Raw genomic sequence first — 25,858 nt, 5'->3', positions numbered from 1 at the left:
ACAACATAAATGAATCACACTAATATAATGTTGAGCAAAAGAAGTCAGATACAAAACATATACACTGTTTGATGCCATTTATTTAAAATTATTAAGCAGGCAAGATTACTCTGGTGTTAGAAGTCAGTATAGTGGTTGTCTATTGGAAGAGGTTTGGAGGCACTTGGGGGAAGCTTGTGATTTACTGTCTTTATCTGTGTCATAGTTAACATAGGTGGGTAACTTTGTGATCATCTAGCTATTCACTCAAGATTTTTGTACTTTTCTGTATGATGGCTATACGTCCATTTAAAAGAAATACATAATTTGTTATTTTAAGTTGAAGAATGCGAAAACCAGAGCATTGGTTTTTAAACTGTAAAGAGGTGAAAGGTGACCTGGATTGTAAAAATGCAGACTCTACAGGCTGCTTAGAAACTTTTGATTCAGTAGGTCTGACTCTGAGAATCTGTATTTTAAACATTTGTCCCAGGTGATTCTGATGCTCCACACTTTTTAAAAATGCTGATTTAGTGTCTATAGTTTGACAAACTGTGATCACTCTCTGGACAGATGTTCAATTGTAAGAAGTTTGTCATATATATATATATATATATATATATATTTTATTGATATTTTACAGAGAGGAAGGGAGAGGGATAGAGAGCTAGAAACATCGATGAGAGAGAAACATCGATCAGCTGCCTCCTGCACACTCCCTACTGGGGATGTGCCCGCAACCAAGGTACATGCCTTTGACCGGAATCGAACCTAGGACCACTCAGTCCTCAGGCTGACGCTTTATCCACTGAGCCAAACCGGTGAGGGCGTCATATATATTTTTAAATATATTTTTATTGATTTCCAGAGAGGAAGGGAGAGGGAGAGATAGAAACATCAGTGATGAGAGAGAATCATTGATTGGCTGCCTCCTGCAGGCCCCCTGCTCAGGATCTAGCCCACAACCCAGGACCTTTATTTCTGCAGAACAACACTCTATCCACTGAGCCAAACCGGGTAGGGCAGAAATTTGTCATATTGTCATTCAAGCTTGAGTTTATTGGATCTTTATAGGAGTAGTATTTCCTCACGAACTTAATGTTTTCCAAATGTAATAACAGTTTTAAATGTATTTTTTTTCCTATAGCATGATTTTTAAAAAATATATATTTTATTGATTTTTTAGAGAGAGGAAGGGAGAGGGATAGAGAGTTAGAAACATTGATGAGAAAGAAACATTGATCAGCCGCCTCCTGCACACCCCCTACTGGGGATGTGCCTGCAACCAAGGTACATGCCCTTGACCAGAATCGAACCTGGGACCCTTCAGTCTACAGGCCAACGCTCTATCCACTGAGCTAAACCGGTTAGGGCCCTATAGCATGATTTTATTGCACTTCCTGAATTCTGTAGTTTTTCAAATTTGATTAAAAAACAAAAATTTTATTCAACTTCCTATTGCATTATTAAACTATTACAGAACCACTTTGGCTTTACTGGGACATACAGCTTTTTAGATACAGATATTTAGTTCTGGATCTGATCAGCATGTAATAATGTAAAAGCACTTTGTAAAACCAATTAGTTTTTATATCTGCACAAGAGAAATATTTAAATGGAAAGAAAAGTTTTCAAACATGTAGAGAACTTTGCCACATAAGGTTTGATAAAATTTAATAACAAAGAGTAAAATCAGTAACTAGTAAAATCAGTCAGTATAAGTGTCCAGGTATATTCTGTGGTCTGTACAGTTTTACTTATTCCATTTTAAACATTTGTTAACAGCACCAATGGAAGGTCATATCTAACATTCCATTACCAGATGTGGTAGTTTCCTTAAATATAACCTATAAACAATATTTACCTTTAAAAAAAACACACACACACCTTGCCCCTGGCAGGCGTGGCTCAGTGGTTGCAGGTTAGATTCCCAGTCAAGGGCACATACCTAGGTTGCAGGTTTGATCTCTTGCTCTGGTTGGGATGAGTGCAGGAGGCAACCAATTAATATGTCTCTTACATCGGTGTTTCTCCCTCTCCCCTCTTTTCCAGTCGCTTAAGAAAAAAAAAAAATCAGTGGAAAAAATATCCTCAGGTGAGGATTGACCAAAAAATAAAATAAAAACCTAGAAATCCATTTTATACATTTTGTTACTAACAAAAACTATTAGGTGTGTATTTATCAACCAATTCCAGATGTTTTAAGATTTTGTTTCTCAGCAACCCAATAGCAACCATCTGTCCTAGATGATTCAAATTCATCTCTCTGAAAGCAGGAAAATGCATTTCTTAAGGCATTTAGGTCTTTTCTGCTCAATGACCCTATAACATTACCTGAAAATAATGCCTGATACAATTTGTTCAAATGTTCTTCCCATTTTATAACCACCACCACCACCATTTTCACCCCTTCTGTTGCCCCCCACCCCTTCCCAGGGAGTATGGAAAGATGGTATTAGGTGCTGTATATAAGGAAGGACCTGTTAAACTTTAAAAGTAATGAAATAGTAGGGGATATTTATCTTAATTGTTTAATTTAATGAAGGAATGGGCAGTGGGTGATATGTCTGGGGTTTTTTGTTTTGTTTTTGTTAATCCTCATCTGAGGATATTTTTCCATTGATTTTGAGAGAGAGAGAGATACATCCGATCAGTTGCCTCCCACACAGGCCCTGACCTGGGCCGGTGATGGAGCCTGCAACCAAGATACATGCCCTTGACCAGAATTGAACCCAGGACCCTTCAGTTTGCAGGCCGACGCTCTATTCACTGAGCCAAACTGCAAGGGCTCTGTGTTTTTCTAATGTTAAATATTTATTTAGAGTACAGCTGTGATTTGAGGAATTCACAATACTTTAAGGGAACGTCAATACTTGGGACAATTGTAAAGTTGACCACTACCTTTTATTCTAACCCATTCTCAACATTTAGAGATAGACTGACTTTCTTTTAGACTGCAGAACATCAGCTTAATTTAAAGTACCTTTTAAAATCTGTTCACATACTTTTTTCTCACTTTGCCTGGCTTGAGCAGTGATAAATCATTCAAATGAAGCAGCCTCTTTTTGGTTTGTACGGATTCAAAAGTTTGTGAATATAGGTCTCTAATTGAAGGATCCTAGTGTCAATTGCCTCTTCATAGTAATCTTAATTTAAAAACAAGATCCACTACAGTCAACAGTCATTATTTGCCATCAAATCATTAAAATGTTACTGGCAAAAGAGAGAACTATGTTAAAAGAGAATTAACTTAAAGAGAGAAAGATAGAACTCCAAAAGAGAGCTGTCTTAAAAAGCTCACTGGTAGCACTGGCGTGTTTGGAAAGTATACTTTTATATGTATTTGTATATGTGTATATTTATACCTATTTGCCTGTATCTGTGAGATTGTATCAATACTCATCTGTAATACCCAAATAAGACATATAAAATGCTTTTCCACCCCTAAACCCCTTGGAATCCCCTGAGAATCTGCCACCTGAAACCTTTTTACCACTTCATGACAACCCAGAGTTAGCATACCTATAATGACCTTTTCTTGTATGCTATTTTACTACTTGGTTATATTTTCTTTACAAAAAGTTCCTTGATTTCTTTCTCTAGGGTATAAAAATTATAGTCTATTTTGTAAAATTTCCTTTTAAAAATTGCACTACTCAGTTTTTTCATATGGATAGTTTAATATAGCCATATCTTTTACATATTTGATAAAAGTAATTTGTCCTAATTTATGAAATAGGCAATAAAATGTTCATCTCTGTGAATATAAGTCAAATGTATGAAAATTATTTTATGACTGTTTGTCATAGCTGTTGGCCTACTGGTACGAGACTGAAACCGGCATTAGATGAGTGGCTGAAAGCTTCTCCATAAGTTGGTGTCCAGTAGTAGTGCCTTTTAAGGCCATTGGAGACTTCTGAAAGATACACACGTCCATCCACCTCATATGGCTGCACATCGGTATCGTCTGGTTTTAGACGGCCCATTTCAATTAAGTTTGAATATGCCTAATATTTTTAAGAAAAGAAAAACTATATCATTAAGAAAATAGTTTATTCATTTTATAGTACTTAAATTGGCTGTGCTAATTTGCAGTTTATAATAAAATATTCTGAATAACATTGCTGAATTTTTATACTTTCTAGGTATTGTAATGAGGTTTTTATTCATTTAATTTCACACAATGAAATTAAAATTTTGTAAAACATTTCTAATATATTGAGCTTTTTTTAAAAAAAATAACTCCTAGAGTTACCAATTCTCTGTACACCACTTTTGTGGACTGAAAAGTCCCATGGTCAAAAATGTCAAGTCCCACAGAGGTTCTTAAATGAAGGAGGAAGGCTATTGTATATGTCCTTGAAGATCTGATGATAACCAGGGATCCATTTCTCAGAAAAATTAAGCACAGATTTTATCTTACAACTATACAGAGTTCATGAACTTGCTGAAACTAATCTACAGATTTAGACTAAAAGAGATAATCCCCATAGTATTAGATGCTGGCCTGGCTGGCTGCCTAATTCTATCTTCATTGTAGAAATTACTTTGCATATTGCTTATGGATCATTGGTATCTGTGTAAGGGTGTTATACAAGCGTGTTAAACTGGTTTATCAGTAAGGTTGCAATTATAGAGAAAGGCAAAATTTAGACAGTAAAAGATTTTAAAGTCTAGCTTCATTCTGCTTTAGCTTGTCATTATTAGTTGTAAACTCAACTTAGCTTCTAGTATGTGATCTTTATATTCATACTAGAGGCCTGGTACATAAAATTCATGCACAAGAGGGGGGTTGGTAGTATCCCTCAGCCCAGCCTGCACCCTCTCCAATTTGGGACCCCTTGGAGGATGTCCGACGCTGGTTTAGGCCCGATCCTAGTCAGATATCCCTCTCACAATCAGGGACTGCTGGCTACTCATGGCTTGCCTGCCAGCCTGATCCACCCCTAACCACACCCCTGCCAGCCTGATTGACACCTAACAGCTACTCTGCCGGCCTGATCGTCCACATCTGCCGTCCCCTGCTGGCCATCTTGTGGTGACCATCTTGTGATGATGTTGCACGATGTCACCTAGGCTTTTATTATATAGGATGTAGCACTTGATATCTTGCTATTTCAATCAAACTTTCCAGTAGCTAATTTTTAGGACTTAATGTTAAAATTTATCAAAACTTGTAGCGCCTCACTCTACTTTTTAATCATTCCTAATGTACTTGTAAACAATGTAAATAATTCTCTCTCTCTCCATATATATATATATATATATATATATATATATATATATATATATATATATATAAAAGGAAATATGCAAATTAGGCCAGGACACCTTAATGGGTCACGACCAGACAGGAGAAGGTTGCGCACGCAGGTGAGGCCCAGAGCAAAGAGAGAGATGGAGATAGACGGGGCTGGCAAGCTGCTGCGACCCAGCTCGGGCGGCCCCCCAGTGCTGGAGCGGACAGGGACAGGAGGGCTGGCCCGCAGCCTCCGTGGCCAAGCGCAGGCCTGGAGAGGAGATGGCGGGCCCACCTTCTGCAGAAGCAGCACGGCTCCCTCCTGCTCCCGTGGGCACTGGTGGTTTGCTTCCACCTCCCGCAGATGCTGCACGGCTCCCGTGGAAGCAGCACCGCTGCAGCGCGCTGCGGTTCCCACTGGCTCATGGGGAAGTGGCAGGCGGCCTACTGCATGTGATATCGCACGATGGGCTACTAGTAAGTAAATAATATCTGATGTCATAGAGAAGACCCTAGAAAATACCTTGAGTAAGAAAAAACTTACCACACATGTAGCCTCATCAAAGTTGTTTCCCCAAATGTAGATATTAGAGAGCGTGGGATTTGTTTTCATTGACTCTGAAAGTGCAACCAGTCCTTCTCCCTGTATGTTGTTGCTGACTATTGACAACCTGTGAAAAAACAAAAAGTAATAACCTGGAAACTGGTATTTCCACAAAAAAGAGAATGCCTAAGTTAGCAACATTTATTACAAACAGGTTATTTTGTAGTCTCAGCATTATTCTTAAATATGTTTACTGTAGTAGTCAAAATACTATGTATTTCCTCAGATCCAAGAAACTTAGCTTTCTGCTTGTATGCTTCATGCACCTAGTAGAGTTGCCTACATTGTGGAAATCGTTTTATATTATTCAGTAAATGTTTGGGGGTGGATTACAGATATATCTTTGAAGATAAAAGTCATCCAAGTAATACTTTTTTTTCTATTCTCACCTGAGAATATTTTTTCCATTTTTTCCCCCTTTTAGAGAGAGTGCAAATGGAGGGAGGGAGGGAGGGAGGGAGAGAGACACTGATGTAAGAAAAACACACTGATTGGTTGTCTCCCACACTGCACTCGCCCTCACCGGGGCAGGAATTGAATCCGAAATCCTTTGGTGACCAGTCTGACACACTAACCACTAAGCAACACCAGCAAGGGCAGTAATATTTTCTTTGACTCATTCTTCATTTTAGAATTCAGGTTAAATAATGTAAGCAATAAGAATATTCTTATTCATTTTAAGCAATCATAACTAGAATAAAACAATCTAATTTTTAAAAGTACTTTTGAAAATTAGAAATTGAAATGTTTACTGCACACTTAATATTATGACAGTTTAGGAAATTAATATCATGAATCTTAAGAGTTAAGTGGTTTGATGTTACATTTAAGTTTTCTGTTATAAAAATACAAACCATACTAACGCTTTAAGGCTCCTGTTGTGTGAAGCAAGAGTTTCACTGAGACTATTTGCTCCTGCATTTTCTATTCTGTTAAAAGAAAGATCTATTACTTCCAGGGTAGTGTTGCTTTTCAGTACATCAGCCAAAAACACCATTCCATCATGAGTTATTTTATTGCTGGGAAAGGAAAAATATGTAGTTACTAGTGAGTGGCCTGGTGCACGAATTTGTGCACATTGAAATTAATTAGAAGAAATATTTTAATATCACTATTCACTCTTTATAATAGAAGTGTAAACCAAATTCACGATATACAATGACAGATAAAAACACATGTGTGCAATTGGCCCTAGCAAGAGCTTTATATATATCACACATGCATGAGTCAACTTAGCCTTTTATATATCCTATATAATAAAAGCCTAATATGCTAAGTGTCCAGTCATCGGTCGTCCGTTCAACCAATCAAAGCATAATATGCTAATGATATGCTAAGGCCACTCAACCGCTCACTATGATGTGCACTGACCACCAGGGGGCAGATGCTCTGACTGGTAGATTAGCTTGCTACTGGGGTCCGGCTGATCAGGACTGAGCAAGATGGACCAGACACACCCTGGAGCCCTCCCGCATCCCTCCCCGGCCCCGATCATGCACTGGTGGGGTCCCTTGGCCTGGCCTGTGCCCTCTTGCAATCCAGGCTGAGGGACCCCCTCCCCACAAGTGCACGCATTTCATGCACTGGGCCTCAAGTATAGAATAAACTTGCTTAATTAGACCTGCTTTTGAATGGAGCTAAACTTTTCCCAACCCAGTGAAGCACCCCAACTTCTCTTTCAGGTAATTGTCAGCAACACAGCAGTAAATATCAACACGAAACACATTATTATTGTAGATCATGCAGGGAGAACAAAGGTAAAATATTTAACTGCAGCAGTGTTTGACTATATTCTGCGCAGTGAGAAAACCTGAAGTCATTTTCAAGGTCCATCATTTCTTCTTTTCAGTCAAGTTTCTAAACTTTCTAAATCTCCGTTTTCTGGCTAATGAAAAGAAAATAGGATTCTACCGAGTCTCCTATCTGCCTGCTCCAGGACTTCTGTGAGGAGCAAATGAGATGAGGCATGGGAAAACCCTTCACAGACATTTGGTTAAAGTGTAAGATGTCTGCACCTGGCTATAAAGCAAATTGTGTTCCTGGGGTGAAGAAACTCCAAGGAGGCTAGTCGCTAGGAAGAGGAAGCCGGGCGATGCTACATGATGTCATTACCTGGTGCCCACAGCAACCATTTCTGGGCTGGGCTGGGCTGTGGGCTGCATTTGTGCCATGGGGTCTCAGCAGCGTTTGCTACGATTTGGTGGGGTGTCACTCCAGGGTGGTTGTGGGGCCTGTGTCCTACTTGGGGGAAGCCGAGTGTTGGTTTGTGGGCACCAGATCCATAGTGCTGTTTATTGTTAAATGGCCTGTTGCTAGGGAGAGGAAGCCAGGCGTTGTTATGTGACATCATTACCCGGCGCCCATAGCCATTTTCAAGCTGGGCTGGGCTGGGCTGTGGGCCGCATTTTGTGCCATGGGGTCTCGGCAGTGTTGGCTGCGATTTGGTGGGCTATTGCTCTGGGGTCCACAGTGCCATTTCTCTGTAAATGTCTTGCGTTGAGTGTCTGGCCCCTGGTGGTCAGTGCACATCGTAGCGACCGGTTGGACAGTCAGACACTTAGCATATTAGCCTTTTATATATAGAGATATTTGAAAATATGAAGTATTATTTTTTAAAATATATTTCTATTGATTTCAGAGAGGAAGGGAGAGGGAAAGATAGATACATCAATGATGAGAGAGAATTATTGATCGGTTGCCCCCTCCATGCCCCCTACTGGGAGTTGAGCCCATAACCCAGGCATGTGCCCTTAACTGAATCAAACCCATGTCCCTTCAGTCCGCAGGCTGATGCTCTATCCACTGAGCCAAACCGGCTAGGGCTGAAATATTATTTTATTCATAGAACATACTTAAAAACTTACAGAGTGATAAACACTACTTTCTATTTCTCTAAATATTTATTTTACTCAATTTCCAAAAAAGTTAATGAAAATTTGCCATAAAATGTTGCTTCCATTCTGGTTTTCATAATTAAGTTGCTCACTTAAATTATTAGGTGATTAATATCAGCATAAACTAAATAAATTCTAAGGCTTAGAATAAAAAGTTGACAACAGTGGTTATGTTTTCTAATCTTTGGAATTAGTATCTAACAAAATATACTATATACTATGAATGTTGACATAGATTATGCCCATGACTTGAATTACTTACTGTATAAATTATCACCTACCAGCTGACATCAAGGTAGCGCAGGCTTCTGTTCAGATATAGTGCATCACATAACTGTTTTAGGCCAGAATTTTTCACATTATGCTTACTCATGTGTAGTGTAATAAGACTGTGGTTTTCCTTTAACATGTGGCCTAGATGAACTGTGGACTCTTCCTAAAAAATAGATAAATCGTTTTTCTAAAGTATATTTGAAGCAGTGGATGTTTGTTCCGAACATATACTAAAAATGATCTTTTTTTTTTTTTGCCATAAATGATCCTCTTTATCCTTCTTTGCCACAAATGATATCTTTACTGTTTTAGAAACAGGTAGCAGGCACTTGTAAAATGCAGTAACTAAATGATGTAAAAGAGGCTAGTTAAAAAAAACATAATAATCACTAAGAAAAAGAATCATTCCAGAAGGAAAAAAATCAAACCAACTGGTCTTACGATGTAGTGAGCATATTAACTCCCTTACTGCCGTCCACTCAAGTCTCTAAACTGTTCCTGACCCTCCATATATTCCTAAACTTTGTTCTTGATCGCCTCTTAATAGTAGACAAGATATAAAGACATTTCTTAGTCTCCACTCTATTTTAAAAATACACCCATTTAAACCTACTGACATATCCGTTTCCTCCCTTTTATAATCATCCCAAATGTCTAAATACCATATATCTTAATCTTGTTTTCTTGTCACTGGAAGAGTTTTTTAAAAATGTATTTTTATTGATTTCAGAGAGGAAGGGAAAGGGGGAGGGAGGGAAGGAGGGAGGGAGGGGGTGACAGAGAGAGAGAGAGAGAGAGAGAGAGAGAGAGAGAGAGAGAGAGAGAGAGAAACATCAACGATGGGAGAGAATTATTGATCAGCTACCTCCTGCACATCCCCCACTGGGGACAGAGCCTGCAACCTGGGCATGTGCCCTGACTGGGAATCAAACCGTGACCTCTTGGTTCATAGGTCAAGGTTCAACCACATTGGCCAGGCTGGAAGACTTTTTTTTTTTTTTTAATATATTTAATTTATTTTTTACAGAGAGGAAGGGAGAGGGACAGAGAGTTTGAAACATCGATGAGAGAGAAACATCGATCAGCTGCCTCCTGCACACCCCCCACTGGAGATGTGCCCGCAACCACAGTACAGCCCTTGACCGGAATCGAACCTGAGACCCTTCAGTCCGCAGGCCGACACTCTATCCACTGAGCCAAACTGGTTAGAGCTGGAAGACTTTTTTTTTTTTTTAATATATTTTATTGATTTTTCACAGAGAGGAAGGGAGAGAGATAGAGTTTGAAACATCGATGAGAGAGAAACATCGATCAGCTGCCTCTTGCACATCCCCCACCGGGGATGTGCCCGCAACCCAGGTACATGCCCTTGACCGGAATCAAACCCGGGACCTCTCAGTCCACAGGCTGGCGCTCTATCCACTGAGTCAAACCGGTTTCGGCTGGAAGACTTTTTTTTAATTCCAAAATATAGCTGCTCCCAGGCAAAAGGTATATAACTTCAATGAGGATTTGAATACCAAGCATTTCAAATTTTTAACAGAATCAAAATGTATCTTAAAATGAATGGACCCAAGTATTTTCTGGTCCTCTTGAATGATTGTATTTTAGTAAGTTTTATAGTCACTAAAAATGCTGACCACAAATATGATAACTATGCTTTAATTATGTAAATGTGCATTAAGAAAAACTTTAAAAGTTAAATGGAACCACACAGCAATAGCACATGAGCTTTATAATAAAATTTCCAAATGCTAGCTTTACCTTTTACTAGCTATATGACTGGGCAAATTATTTCATCTGAGTCTGTTTCCTTTTCTGTTAAATAGGTGATATTATACTTCCCACCAAAATTAAATAAAGTACCTGCACAAAATAAGTTCTAGAGAAAACTGCAAAGCATTTATTCCTTCAATATTCTATAATCCTGTGTCTGGTATGCTTATATTATTGTTTTGACAATGAAAAGATATACCCAAGGGGAAGCTGTAGTGACCATCCTAAGAAATGCAAACTGACCCCCTAGGGCAGCAGTTGCCAACCTTTTGGACCACAGGTTGGCGACTGCTGCCCTAGGGAGTCCAGTGTTGCTGTGTGTGCTGCCTGGAATGGAGGACATATAAAAACACATTTGTGTTGTACATCTTGATTGCATTTTTAGGTCAAGAAGTTTCAAAGAGAGGACTAATGTCAGAAATAGTAAAGGTTGTTGTTTTTTTTAGCCCCATTCACTAAGTTTGTGACTTAATTTGCCTAGGGTGGCACCTGGCATAGGTATTTGTCTAAGCTCCCCAGATAGTGAACAGGAAAATCCTTAAATGAAATCAGTTTGCAGGTTCACATTTTGGAACTGCAACGTGTGAGGCCCACAAGCCATTTAAGAGGAGAGCAGTGCTCAGTGAGAGAGGGCGGGGACTGACTTGGAGAGGAAGAGAAAGCAGAGTTTAGCTGACTGCCCAGAAGCTCCAGACTGAGAGTAAGGGCTTGGGCTTTTAATTACTCTTGGGGTGGATTGGGGAGTAATGAGGCCACTCAACATAATATGATTTCATAGAGTTTAACGTTTATTTCCTTGGGACCTTTAATCCAGAAAATGTTTAGCCTTCAGATCTGTCATGCCCTCAATCAGAGAACCTTCCCAGCTACCTCTCGTCCCTCTGTATTGGTTTTCTGCCCTTCCACATGCTCCCAAGGTCCCCTAACCATAACACCCTCCAAACTTGTTGATCTCATCCCATGTAGACGAAAGTTCCTTGAAGACAAGGGCTGAGTGTATGTCTGACTTCTTATTCTAGCATCCAGCGTTGTGTCTGGTTTAGGGTTACATTCAAATGTTTATTTTTAAAGGTGACTTTAAAATATATTTGTATTGATTTCAGAGAGGGAGAGGGAAATAGAAACATCAATGATGAGAGAATAATTGATGAGCTGCCTCCTGCATGCCCCCTACTGGGGATGGATCCCGTAACCCAGGCATGTGATCCAACTGGGAATCGAACTGTGACCTCCATCTGGTTCACAGGTCGATGCTCAACCACTGAGGACACCAGCCTGGCAAATGTTTATAATGAATGAATGAATCGCCAGTGAAGCAACTCACTGAATGCTTACTTTGAGTCAGATACTTTGCTGGTCTTTTAAAGAAGGGTGCTTGTATTTGAGGATTCTGTGTTTGTTGAACAGATTAGATTTATGTACGTGAAGCAATTAACATGTAAAATTCCAAAAATTTTGATACAGGAAAGTGCAGAAATGATTGAAAGGGAAAGATCTATGCAGACAAAGAATGCAAAAACACGAATATTAAAAATATTTTAAGAATATAGTTAATTCTCACCCGGCCGGCGTGGCTCAGTGGTTGAGTGTCAACCTATGAACCAGGAGGTCACAGTTCAGTTCCCAGTCAAGGCACATGCCCAGGTTGAGGGCTTGAGCCCCAGTGTAGGGCATGCTGGAGGCAGCTGATCAATGATTTTCTCTAATCATTGATGTTTCTATCCCTCCCTCTCCCTTCCTCTTTGAAATCAATAAAAAAATATATATTTAAAATATAGTTAATTCTCAATGACTCATACTAATGGGGAACAATGACATAGATAATTTAAAGACTAGACAAAGTACTTTGAAAATTTTTTTAGTAGATATTCTGTTTTTGTTTAGACCAGGGGTGGGCAAACTTTTTGACTCGAGGGCCACAATGGGTTCTTAAACTGGACCGGAGGGCCGGAACAAAAGCATGGATGGAGTGTTTGTGTGAACTAATATAAATTCAAAGTAAACATCATTACATAAAAGGGTACGGTCTTTTTTTTTTAGTTTTATTCATTTCAAACGGGCCAGATCCGGCCCGCGGGCCGTAGTTTGCCCACGGCTGGTTTAGACCAATAATAAAATGAGTTCTTGTTCACTACTTTTTTATAACTGACAAGAAAGGAAAAGAATGTTAAGGGGCAAGAAGCCTTGAAAGTAGGAACCACATTTTTATCTGTGTGTCTCCAGCATGCGGCTTACCTACAGGAGCAAGTCCAGACTTCCCAGACTGCTATGCACACGCATTCTGCCATGATTACTCATGACTTCAAAGATGTAATGGTTCAGTCACCACAATATAACAAAAACAAACAGTAAAACAGTTCATACCCGCCTTATAGTCCAGCCTTTAAAACTTTCATCTTTTATTCTTTCATTGTAACTACTTTGCCCCTCACAGGTTTACTCACTGAGAATTTGAGTTTATGAGAAGAAAAAAAAAATTATATGTTTGCTGCCTAAATAAGCAACATTTAAAACATATTTAGCTTTAAGACTCGTATCAAGAAGTAATAATTTTCCTTTAAAAGATTTTTTTAAAAATATATTTTTATTGATATTTTTACAGAGAGGAAGGGAGAGGTATAGAGAGAAACATCAATGAGAGAGAAACATTGATCAGCTGCCTCCTGCACACGCCCCACTGGGGATGTGCCCGCAACCAAGGTACATGCCCTTGACTGGAATCGAACCCGGGACCCTTCAGTCTGCAGGCCAATGCTCTATCCACTGAGCCAAACCAGTCAGGCAAAAGATTTTTTTTTATATAAATAGTAGTTTACATTCTAGAAATACAATGCATTTGTGAACCTTGACATAACATTCAGTAAGCAGTACCTTCATTTTATTCACATGTGGTAATATTAATTACTGTTACTTGGGATACATACCTGCTCACCATACAGTATAGGTCGGTTTAGGTTTATTGCTTTAATTGTCTGGTTCTGAGTTAGGACTGTAGCAAATGCTATCACACTTTGCATTCCCTAAAAACAGATAAATTCTTTAAGGAAACTGACAAAATATATAAATTAACCTCCTTATAAATAAATATTTCAATATTGGTAATCTGATAAATGAAAATTGTGGCTTAAAAATGTTTAAGTATTTCCTGCTCCTTGAATTATAGATTGACCAAATTCAGAAATGAACTGTTACGCTCTTTTCTCCTTGCCCTGACACCTATTGATAACATGCATGGGGAGTTTCAGTCTCCGAGAATCTGCTAGGGTGTTTGCCTCTAGGTTTGCTCCTAAGCCCTCAGATACACATGTGAATCCCAGCTAGGGCTCTGTATGACTGAGAACACCTATCCTGTGCCAGCATTCTTTTATAGTCATACTTTAAGTGTACATGGCAGGAAAGGGTTACTCATCACATTTCCACCGCTCCCACAGTCTCCCTCTCTACCTTATTGGGTCGGTCTAATCCTCCGCATCTCAGTGATGGTACCGCCACACACACCCAGCTATTTTGCCATAAAACCTGTGCTTCCTTTCACTCCACCAGTCCTCTTACCCTCCCATCCAGTCAATCAGTAAGTCTTACAGATTCTACCTCTAAAAAATGTCTCAGATTAGGGAACCTCTGTGGCCACCACCCTACCCCCATCTTTGTCCTCATCAATCGCCCACATGGACAACTGCAATAACTTCCTATGTGGTCACTGGGTTTCCTCTTGCCACCCTCTCATTCTTCACAGAGAAACCAGAATGATCTTTTGAAAGCACCAATCAGATCATGTCACCCCTCAACTTAAGGCCTTTCCATGACTGGCATCCTATATAATAAAAGGGTAATATGCAAATTGACCCTAACAGCAGAACGACTGGGAATGACTGGTCACTATGACACACACTGACTACCAGGGGGCAGATGCTCAATGCAGGAGCTGCCCCCTGGTGGTCATTGCGCTCCCACAGCGGGAGCTCTGCTCAGCCACAAGCCAGGCTGACGGCTGCCAGTACAGCGGTGGTGGTGGGAGCCTCTCCCGCCTCCTCAGCAGCGCTAAGGATGTCCGACTGCAGCTTAGGTCTGCTCCCCGCTGGCAAGTGGACATCCCCGGAGGGCTCCTGGGCTGACTGCCAGTTTAGGCCTGATCCCCTGGGGAGCAGGCCTAAGCCAGCAGGTGGACATCCCCCGAGGGGTTCCAGACTGCGAGAGGGCACAGGCCAGGCTGAGGGACCCCCCAAGTGCACAAATTTTTGTGCACCGGCCTCTAGTTTATAATAAAATCCCCCCTGCTTCCCATGACCCACATTTACAACCCACACAACCTTTGCTGAAACTGGCCCCTATAAACCTCTCCACCTTCACTATGAGGCACTCTTTAAACTCCTGTCTAGCCACTGTCTTTTCAGTTCTTAAAACCTGCCAGACTTCATATTTCATTATTCATGTTCCTCCCTCATGATTTTACCATCAATCTGAACATCAGTTTTAGTATTATTTCTTATCCTCACCCAAGGACATGCTTAGAGAGAGGAAGGGAGAGAAAGAAACATCAATTAGTTGTCTTCCATACTCCCCCAACTGAGGACCAAACCCAAAACTCAGGTATGTGCCCTGACCTGGAATCAAACTGCAACCTTTTGGTGCATAGAATGACGCTCAACCAACTGAGCCATTCTGGCTGGGCAGTTTTACTATTTACCTAACATTTTTCCATGAAATCAACTCTTTCACTTTATTTTAAAACTCTGAATCACTCCCAGCTGAGCTGGCTCAGTGGTTGAGTGTCCACCTATAAACCAGGAGTTCACAGTTCAATTCCTGGTCAGAGCACATGCCTAGGTTGTGGGCTCAATCCCCAGTAGGGGGCGTGAGCCAATTAATGATTTTCTCTCATCATTGATGTTTCTAACTCTCTCCCTCTCCCTTCCTCAATGATATCAATAAAAATATACTCAAAAAACACACCTTTGTATCACTACTGTAAATGAAAACCATAATCCCTTGAAATAAATAGAAAGCATCTGCAAAACATGTACATAAGGATTAAAATTACCTCAACCTGTAGCAGTAATACTGCCTCCACCACACATGGAGAAGTACTAGCAGAGTCTCTATATTGGACCCCTCGCCTGGAATGTTCTGCCATAGACCTCTCCGGGGCAGTTTTTCCTCGTCTTTCATGACTCCTAAATATTACTTCCTCAGGTCTTAGGCAACCGTCTATCATGCGAATTACCTCCTCCCCATTATAAACAGTACCTGGCCATCTTCATAGCACCTTTCTCTATTTATTGATATTTTCCCAACTAAATATAGGCTTTATGAAAGAAGGCAGAGACCACATTCGATGCGCACTTGTATCCTTGGAAGCTAGGATTGTGACTGTTACATGTAGAGGGTATAAATTGAATTAATGCTTCTCCCAGAGCCAGAGTGGCATCAACTACTTTTTAAAGCTCCAGAACCTATTATTCCTAGGAGCCTCCTGGGCCATCTTATTGTTTTTGTGTCCCAGTAATTTTCGTTAATCTGTGCAACAGGTTCCCAACATTAGGCCTCCAGGTCTGAAAGCATGTTGAGAAAATGAAGTCTGGAATTTGAAGACATGCAAAATCCACACACCTCATCATCAGGCCAGTGGAAGGCCCAGAGCAGTTTTTGGCATCATTTTAGGTCTTTTTAAAAATATATATATTTTTATTGATTTTAGAGAGGAAGGAAGAGGGAGAGAGAGTTAGAAACATCAATGATGAGAATGAATCACTGATTGGCTGCCTCCTGCACACCCCCCAACTGGGGATCGTGCCCGCAACCCCGGCATGTGCCCTTGACCGGAATCAAACCTGGGACCCTTCAGTCTGCAGGCCAACGCTCTATCCATCGAGCCAAACCGGCTAGGGTTCATTTTAGGTTTTTAGGCTACAACTACTCACTTCAAAATGTTTTCAAAGTAAAAAAATTTGTATGATAATAATAAAGTAGTATTTGTTTAATTAAAATGAATACAGTCTTTTTCTTTTAAAATCCCACACAGGTTAAGGTTTGTGGATGGAAATTTAAGAAGATTTTTATTATACTGGAAATTTTTCTGTAATGTCATTTACAACAATCTGATTTATTAAGTAAGCACTATTATGCCTAGGTTTTCTGTTTTGTTTTTTTTTTTTCTTAAAGCAGCCTTTTCTCCGATATTGACATTAGGGGCAAGTCTAACCATTCATAATGCTGTCATTTAGCTGCTCTCTATGCTGGTTTCCAGGGAAAAGGATCCATTATCTGGGTGATTTTCTCATAACCAATTTACTCACCAGGTCAGTGTCACCCAGATCTAACTTCTCTAAGGATGAATTAATTTGTAGCATTGCAGCAAAACACATTCCACCTTTATTTTCAACTTTGTTTCCAGTCATTCTTAGGTATTTCAGAGTTGTATTCTTCTGAAAAGGGAAACAGTCAAAACTTGGTTAAGTTTTTAATCCACAGAAATTCAGAGTATATGAGTTAGGTGACTATTTTACTATTTGCAGGCTCATCAATTATTCATGGGATAGAATTGGATAGTCTTTAAGGGTGACATTCAATTTCCCATAATAGATAAAATGTAGTTTAATAGTAGCTCAGTAGAAAGAATACCCAGGAAACAGATGCTAAACAATAACCACTAAATAAAGCAGACTTTTAATAAACTTTCTTTTCCTTGGAAAATCTATAAATTTATCTTCTAAGAACATTATACCATTTTTTATTGAGGTGAAATTTGCATAACACAAAATTAACCATTTAAAAGTGTACAATTCACTGATTTTTAGTATATTCACAGTCATCACCGCTAGCTGGTTGCAAAACATTTTCGTCAGTCACCCCCAAAGGAAACCCGGTGCCCATTAAGCAATCAGTTCACTTTTAAAGATCTAGTTCTCAGACATTCTCAAAGTTTAATTCCTTCTCTCATTCTACTTTCTGGATAACTTTCACAAAGAAAGTTACAGACATGTCATTGTCCTAATGAATAAATATTAGGACATGTAAGTGCAAATAATTGTCTTTAAAACTAATTCAAACTCACCACCTTTATTTAACACTCGAGGCCCAGTGCATGGATTCATGCACCAGGGGGGTCCCTCAGCCTGGCCTGTGCCCTCTCGCAATCCGGGACCCCTCGGGGGATGTGGGACTGCTGGGATCAGGCAGACACCTGCAGTCCGACATCCCCTGAGGTATGTAGCATTGTGCGAAGCAGCAGGCGGTGGGGAGGAGCCCAAGTTTGGGCGGTTACTGTGCCATCCGCTCATCCTGCCCCGCTACAGTAGCGCTGCCACAGAGGTGAGAGAGGTGGTCAGTTGAGCGGAGCTCCTGCTGTGGGAGCTCACTGACCATCGGGGGCAGCTCCTGTGTTGAGCATCTGCCCCCTGGTGGTCAGTGTTCATCATAGTGACCAGTCAAACGGTTGACCAGTCGCTTAGGGTTTTATATATATAGATTGTACTGAAGGTTCTACACAGGGCCATCAGGCAAGAAGAAACTAAAAAGGCATCCAAATTGGAAAAGAAGTAAGTAAAACTATCTCTGTTTGCATATGAAATGATCTTATATGTAGAAAATCTTAAGGAAGCCACACAAAAAGGAAAAATCTGTTAGAACTAATAAACTTCAGCAAGACTGCAGGACACAAGGTCAATATATACAGAGTGGCCAGATTATTATGACCACTCCATCAGTACTTCGTTGGGCCACCTTTTGCCTTCAGTACTGCGGCGATTCTTCTTGGCATTGACTCCACAAGATGTTGAAAGGTGATGCGAGGAATCTGACACCATGCCTGATGAATAGCACTGTCCAGTTCTGTGAGATTTGATGGTTGTGGAACCAGCTGCCTGATGGCTCTTTTAACTTCGTCCCACAAATGCTCCATTAGATTGAGATCTGGCGATTGTGGGGGCCACCTAAGCAAGGTAAAGTCTCCCTCATGTTCTTGAAACCACTCCTGCACAATACGAGCACCGTGGCATGGCCATTGTCTTGTTGGAAGAAGCCATCTCCATTGGGATACGCCATCAACATGATAGGATGAACTTGATCAGCAACGATACTTAGGTATGTGTGCTATTCAGACGTTGTTCCACACAAATTAAAGGGCCCAAATCATGCCAGGAAAACATGCCCCAAACCATAACACTGCTCCCATCAGCTTGAAGGGTTGTACTTATGCATGTGGGGTGCATGCTTTCATGCTGTTTCTGCCAATTTCTCATTCTGCCATCTGCATGATGCAATTGGAAACATGATTCATCGGACCGCATGACTTTTTCCAATGTTCGACTGTCCAATCCTTGTGTTCCTGTGCGAATTGGAGACGTTTTATCTTGGTAACTGCAGACAGCAAAGGTGTTAGAGTAGGCCTTCGGCTTCCATATCCCATACAAAGCATTGTATGGCTAATTTGCCTACAAACGTCAGGTGGTCACAATAATCTGGCCACTCAGTGTAAAAAATCGATTGTATTTTTATACATGAGCAATGACAAATCAAAAAATTAAATTAAGAAAATTCCAGTTACAATAATATCAAAAAGTATAAAACATTAGGAGTACATTTAACAAAAGAAGGTCAAGACTTGCACATTGGAAACTATAAAGCATCACTGAAAGAAATTAAAGACCCAAATAAACAGAAACATCCCCATATTCAGGGACCAGAAGACTTAATATTACGATGGCAATACTCCCCAAACTGATTGTAAGATTTAAAACAATTCCTCCCAAAATCCCAGGTGCTTTTCTTGCAGAAATTGATGAACTGATCTTAAAATTCATATGGAAATACAAGGAACCCAGAAGAGCCGCATGATCTTGAAAAAAGAACAAAGGACTCACACTTCTTGACTTCAAAACTTACTACAACACTACAGTAGCTGTGATAGTGTGGTACTGGCACAAAGACAGGCATATATAGATTAAAAGAATAAACGAAGAGCACAGAAATAAACCCTCACATTTATAGTCAACTGATTATCAACAAGGGTGTCAAGACAATTAAAAGGAGGAAGAATAGTCTTAACAAATAGCATTGGGACAACTGGATACACCCACAGGTAAAAGAATGAAGTTAGGCTTCTAGCTCAAATCATATACAAAAATTAACTCAAAATGGATCAAAGAGCTAAATCATAAAACTGTTAGAAGAAAATAATTGTAAATCTTCGTGACTATAATACCAAAAGCACAAACAACAAGAGAAAAAATAGATAAACTTTATTAAAATTTAAAAATGTTGTGTTTCAAAGGACGTCATTAAGGAAGTGAAATTAAGGAAGCCTGCAGAATGAGAAAATAGTTGCAAAATACACATTTGATAAAGGACTTTATCCAGAATATAAAAAAACTCTTATAATTCAAAAGGACAAATAATTCAGTTTTAAAATGAGCAAAGAATTTGAAGATATTTCTCCAAAGAATATATGTAAATGGCTAAAAAGCACATGTAAAGATGTTCCACATTACTACTTACTAGAGAAATGTAAATCAAAACAACCACAAAACTTCTTCATATTCACTAGGATGGCTAAACAAACAAACAAAAAAATAGTACCAAATGCTGGTGAGGCCATGAAAAACTGGAAAACTCATTTATTGTTAGTGAAACTGTAAAAAGGGACAAACCATTTTGGAAAATGGTTTAGCAGTTCCTCAAAATATTAAACAGTTACCAAATGACCCACAAATTCCACTCCTAGGTATATAGCCATGAAAAATAAAAACTTATGTGCTCACAAAAACGTGTAAATAGTCATAGTAACATTATTCATTAGAGACAAAAAGTGGATACCCAAATGTTCATTAACAGCTGGATGAACAAAATGTGATATGCCGATACAATGAAATATTCTTTGGCAATAAAAAGGATGAACCTTGAAAACATTACGCCAATCACAAAAGGCCACAAATTGAATGATTCGTATACATGAAATGTCCAGAACAGGCAATCTATTGGTATAGATGGAAAGAGGGGTAGTGGCCGGTGAGTGGGGAGAGAAGCACGGAGAGGGGTTACTAATGGGTACCGGCCTTCTTTTGGGGGATGACAATGCTCGGCAAGCACTAATTATGGTGATGGTTGCCCAACTCTGTGACTATATATATAAAAAAACACTAAACTGAACACTTTAAAAGGGTAAATTTTATGTATGTGAACTATATTTTAAGCTACTTTTAAAAATGAGTTCAAAAGTGCTCAGATAATGTTCATATTTTAATAAATTGAAGTGTAATAAAAATATACATTCCCACAATATTAAAATAATATAAATTCACATTCACATTTGATTCTGTTAGTTCTAAGATATCAGAAATTAAAATTCCTAAATACAATGTTAGGTACATAAATACTTACAAGTAGTGCTTTAGCAATCAGCTCTCCACCTTTGGGCCCAATATCATTAAACATAAGATTTAAGTAAATGAGACTGTGTTGTTTCTATAATAAGGAGAGAAAAGAAACGGTTAAACATGTATTACTAAAAATCAATAATGTGTGAGCAGCTTTATTTAAGTAACAGTGTTTATGAAACAGAAAATCTTTATAAACCAGAAAATCTGAAAGTCTAGCAAAAGAAACTACGATTAAGGGGGAAAAAATCACTATTCTTATTTAAACATAAATATAATTGCAACATAGATGAAAGAAAAGGACTATCTTCAGTTTTGACCAATGATTCAAAGTATGAATGTGCTTTGTATATTTAACCGTAGTGTACAAGTTTGTAAAAGATGACTCAGCAGCTCTAGTTACCAGCTCTACTGAAACCAAATGCACAAATGGATTTTCAATATATTTTAAGTGTTGTAAATATATCACCGTCAGGACTTGACATTTTGCAGAACTAGCATTTTGTGGGTGTGCCATTAGACTTAGAGGTTTCGCTAAAGTAGAACTAAGAATGTCTTGAAGATTTTGTTGCATTTTTATTTGTGATTGCTGAGAATAACATGGTTTCTTCATTTTTTTAATCTTCACCTCTACACTTACATTGTGCACCATTTCATAGGTATGAGAATTTTAAGATCATTTTAAACTCATTAAAAGTGCTTTTAGAAGATGAGGTTGGGATAAGTAGTTACAAAATTAAAAAGCCAATATAAGGAAGAAATTAAAAAAAGATATATACAGCTTTAAACAGTTTATTTTCACTGACAATACAGACAAACGTCTCTTTGCTGGTCTTCTGAGGCTAAAACAAGGCCTTTTCTTTAAGTACAACCTCTCTGATTAGTGGACCACACTGTCTTTCTTACATAAAATGCAACCATAATGCAGAATTTCAGTTTGGGTGTCTCCAAAGTGAATCTGCAATAAAGGGTTAACTTAGCATGCTCAAACCCTGCACATTCCAAAGAAAGGAGTGGTTCTTAACTGACCCCTGAAAGAAAAAAAAAAGACAAAACATTTTGTAGTAGAATAATACCTGAAGCAGTTTTGCAGCATAGTATAAACCAGCATCACTTATGAGGTTATATCTAACATCCAAACCTGAAGAACACAGAGGAATAGAAGCTGATGTTCCTTATAATGGATTCTTAAAAGCAGGAAAATAAAAGCACCGGCAACCTAACTGGTTTGGCTCAGTGGATAGAGAGTTGGCTTGTGGACAGAAGGGTCCCAGGTTCAATTCTGGTCAAGCACATGTCCTCGGTTGCCGGCTTGATCCCCAGTAGGGGGAGTACAGGAGGCAGCCAATCAATGATTCTCCCTTATCACTGATGTTTCTCTGTTTCCTTATCCCTTTCTCTCTTAAATCAATAAAAATATATTTTAAAAAATAAAGCTCTGTCTTGAAAATTTGTTTAAAAATTTTTGTTTTTGTTTAAAAATTTTTAAAAAGCAGGGGCAAAGATTCTTAAGGAGGCCATAATTATATTAATACCAGAGGTCCAGTGCACAAAATTTGTGCATGGGGCGGGGGTGTCCCTCAGCCCAGCCTGCACCCTCTCCAATCTGGGACCCCTTGGGGGATGTCCAACTGCTGGTTTAGGCCCTGAGGAATTGGGCCTAAACTGGCAGTCAGACATCCCCCTTGCAATCCAGGACCACTGGCTCCTCATCACTCACCTGCCTGCCTGCCTAATGCCCCCAACTGCCCTCCCCTGCTGACCTGATTGCCCCCAACTGCCCTCCCCTGCCGGCCTGATCACCCCTACCCCCCTGCCAGCCTGATCTCACCCTTAACTGCTCTCCCCTGCTGGCCTGATTGCCCCTAACTGCCTCTGCCTTGGCCCCTACCACCATGGCTTTGTCCAGAAGAAAGTCAGATGTCCGGAAGATGGCCGGTCCACCCGGTCTAATTAGCATATTACCCTTTTATTAGTATAGGTATGGACCATACCATTAATATATGGATTCTTCTCTAAAGTTTTAGAAAGAATTAAAAAATCTTCATTTGTTAGTCTTTCCACTGGCATTGAGTGATTGTTACCAGCGAGGTTTAATGTGATTCCTCTCGATCTGTTAAAATACAAATAAAGTCAGTAATGAAATAAAACGATTTTAGTCTTCATGTGTAAATAGTAACTTCATGGATAGCATTTATCAGAACCAAATATGTACAGCAATATAGATTTACATCAAGTCACTTAAAACTACTAAATATTCCACAGATTTTGCTAAGCACATTAACAAATACTATATAACCTAATTTCTCTCTCTCACACAGAAGTATCCCCACTTGGTATGTAATGACATTGAAGACTCAATGATTTGTATAACGACCAGCAAATAGGAGTTAAGGACAAACCTGGAAACCCAGAGCTGGAGATTGCTGGTCTAGTGCTCTTCCCAGTATACTCCACTACCTCCAAGACCACTAACAGGGACAATCAACTACTTCTCTACCTCAAGACCTACTCACAGTGACAATCAACTACTTCTCTACCTCAAGACCTACTAACAGTGGCCATCAACTACTTCTCTACCTCAAGACCACTAACAGTGACAATCAACTACTTCTCTACCTCAAGACCTACTAACAGTGACAATCAACTACTTCTCTACCTCAAGACCTACTAACAGTGTCCATCAACTACTTCTCTACCTCAAGACCTACTAACAGTGGCCATCAACTACTTCTCTACCTCAAGACCACTAACAGTGACAATCAACTACTTCTCTACCTCAAGACCTACTAACAGTGACAATCAACTACTTCTCTACCTCAAGACCTACTAACAGTGGCCATCAACTACTTCTCTACCTCAAGCCCTACTAACAGTGGCCATCAACTACTTCTCTACCTCAAGACCTACTCACAGTGACAATCAACTACTTCTCTACCTCAAGACCTACTAACAGTGGCCATCAACTACTTCTCTACCTCAAGACCTACTAACAGTGACAATCAACTACTTCTCTACCTCAAGACCTACTCACAGTGACAATCAACTACTTCTCTACCTCAAGACCTACTAACAGTGACAATCAACTACTTCTCTACCTCAAGACCTACTCACAGTGATAATCAGCTACTCTGAATCAAAAGACATGTCCATTTTACCAAGCACTTGCAAATGGCTTTGAAATCACTCAGTATTCCAGGATTTTCACACAGATGAACATCACAGAATATTATTGATATAATCAAGTATTTTTCTTCCTTACCCCTTTTTGATTTCTTCATCCGCTCCTTTGAGTTTTTGCAATATAAAATCATTAACTTTCTGTGAATTTTCCATACATAGATAAGTATAAAGTTGCCAGAGGCTGTCAATAGGTCCTGGAGCTTTTGAGAAATAAATGCATTATCATTACCCTTCATCACATGTTAATTACCCCCAAGTCCCTCCTTCTCCGCAAATTGCACTTCTTCCAAAGATATGAATGTGTATGTACAGAGTCAGGTGGGGAAGAAAAGGAGACAGAATTAACAGAAAAAGAGGAGAGAAACCGAAGTTAGGAACCAGAGAGAATAAAAATGCTGTTTGGAGAACAAGGTCCACAGAAGCACCCACTGAGGGTGGGCAGACACTAACTTGGAAGTGACATAAAAGGAGAATTTACCTCTATATGTAACCGGCCTGGTAGCTGAGGAAATAATGCCAGAGAAATTAAATATTTTGTCCAAACTCATGCAGTTAATAAGGGCAGAGTACAGAATCAAACTGATTCCAAAGTTTCTTTTTCACCCTGCGACAGTGGGTTAAGGCAACCCTAGGTTTCTTATAATGGCTTCATATAAAGACAGTTTTAACCGAGAATCTACATTCAAAAGGGATCTGATTTATCACCAAGTCCCTTAAGCTGCTTCGATACCCTCTCCATACTCCGTGCGAGTTGATGGCATCTTGGAACACAGCTCTATTGCTTCTTCCTAACACTGAGTTGAGGCCACAATCATAGAAACAAGCTCTTCACGTCCCCTGCCTTGGAGCTCCCACAAAAAGGGGCCCAAGAAGAGCACCCAGTCACTCTCCCAGAGACCGTAAAAGCAAAGCCACAGACCGACAGAAACACCTGCCTTCAGGATAACCTATCGTGCAAAGGGCAGACCGGCCGCAAGACTTGGGGTCCCCTCCCGCCCGCGTTTGGTGGTGCCCCAAAGCTCCCGCCACCGCTGGGGCTCCCAAGGCACGCTCCCGCTACGCCGCCCCCCCCCCCACACCCCGCGCCCTTCCACACCCCCCCAAACCCCTTCCACACCCCCACACCCCCTTCCCCCCGTCCCCCTTCCACCCCTCAACCCCCTTCCACACTCCCCTTCCATACCCCCTCACCCCCCTTCCCCACCCCCACCGCGGAGCCTGCTCGGAGTAATCAGGGATGCCACCCCGCAGCCCGGGCTCCCACGCTCTTTGCGGGTTTCGGGCGACAAAGGACACCCTATTTCTTATTGCTACCGAAGGCCTGGGCCCGGTCCCAAGTAGGAATAGCGATCTGAGTGGGGGGCGGAGCTGGGTAGGGGTTCCTGGGCCAGGGGCCCTTCGCGGAGCCCGGCTCCATGCTCCTCTCTCTCGGCGGGCTGTAGCGGCGACGTTGTCATGGCGACCGCACGCATGCGCCCTGGTCACGGCGTGCTGCGTGGTGCCGGGATCGGGAGCGCGTGCAGGGAGAAGCCGCAGG

At 40.2% G+C, this 25,858-nt stretch overlaps 2 protein-coding genes across 4 annotated transcripts in view; one reads left to right on the top strand and one right to left on the bottom strand.

Annotated features, from left to right (window-relative positions):
- The window catches only part of LRRIQ4 (leucine rich repeats and IQ motif containing 4), a 44,567-nt gene that overhangs the window by 2,754 nt on the left and 15,955 nt on the right, over positions 1-25,858 (top strand). Inside the window, exon 2 of one of the 3 annotated variants that reach the window (XR_004974153.1) lies at positions 23,460-24,407. The exons of 1 other annotated variant lie outside the window; for it this stretch is intronic. The gene's annotated coding sequence lies outside the window, so the exon portion shown is untranslated. Of the gene's footprint in view, positions 1-3,788; positions 3,919-23,459; positions 24,408-25,858 lie in introns of those variants that run through there. One more of the 3 variants, XR_004974152.1, reaches the window with a different exon arrangement.
- On the bottom strand, positions 3,672-24,513 carry LRRC34 (leucine rich repeat containing 34). The gene is made up of 10 exons (XM_036350682.1): positions 24,401-24,513; positions 23,133-23,251; positions 22,215-22,279; positions 21,143-21,226; positions 17,062-17,190; positions 13,690-13,785; positions 8,998-9,152; positions 6,686-6,841; positions 5,763-5,889; positions 3,672-3,986 (listed from the first exon to the last, which is right to left on the bottom strand). The coding sequence occupies exons 1-10, from the start codon at positions 24,472-24,474 to the stop codon at positions 3,783-3,785; spliced, it is 1,209 nt and encodes a 402-aa protein (XP_036206575.1). The 5' UTR covers positions 24,475-24,513; the 3' UTR covers positions 3,672-3,782.

Source organism: Myotis myotis, unplaced genomic scaffold (assembly GCF_014108235.1).
Source record: "Myotis myotis isolate mMyoMyo1 unplaced genomic scaffold, mMyoMyo1.p scaffold_m19_p_2, whole genome shotgun sequence".
Taxonomy (NCBI): Eukaryota; Metazoa; Chordata; class Mammalia; order Chiroptera; family Vespertilionidae; genus Myotis; species Myotis myotis.
This window is presented reverse-complemented; position numbering and strand designations above follow the sequence as displayed.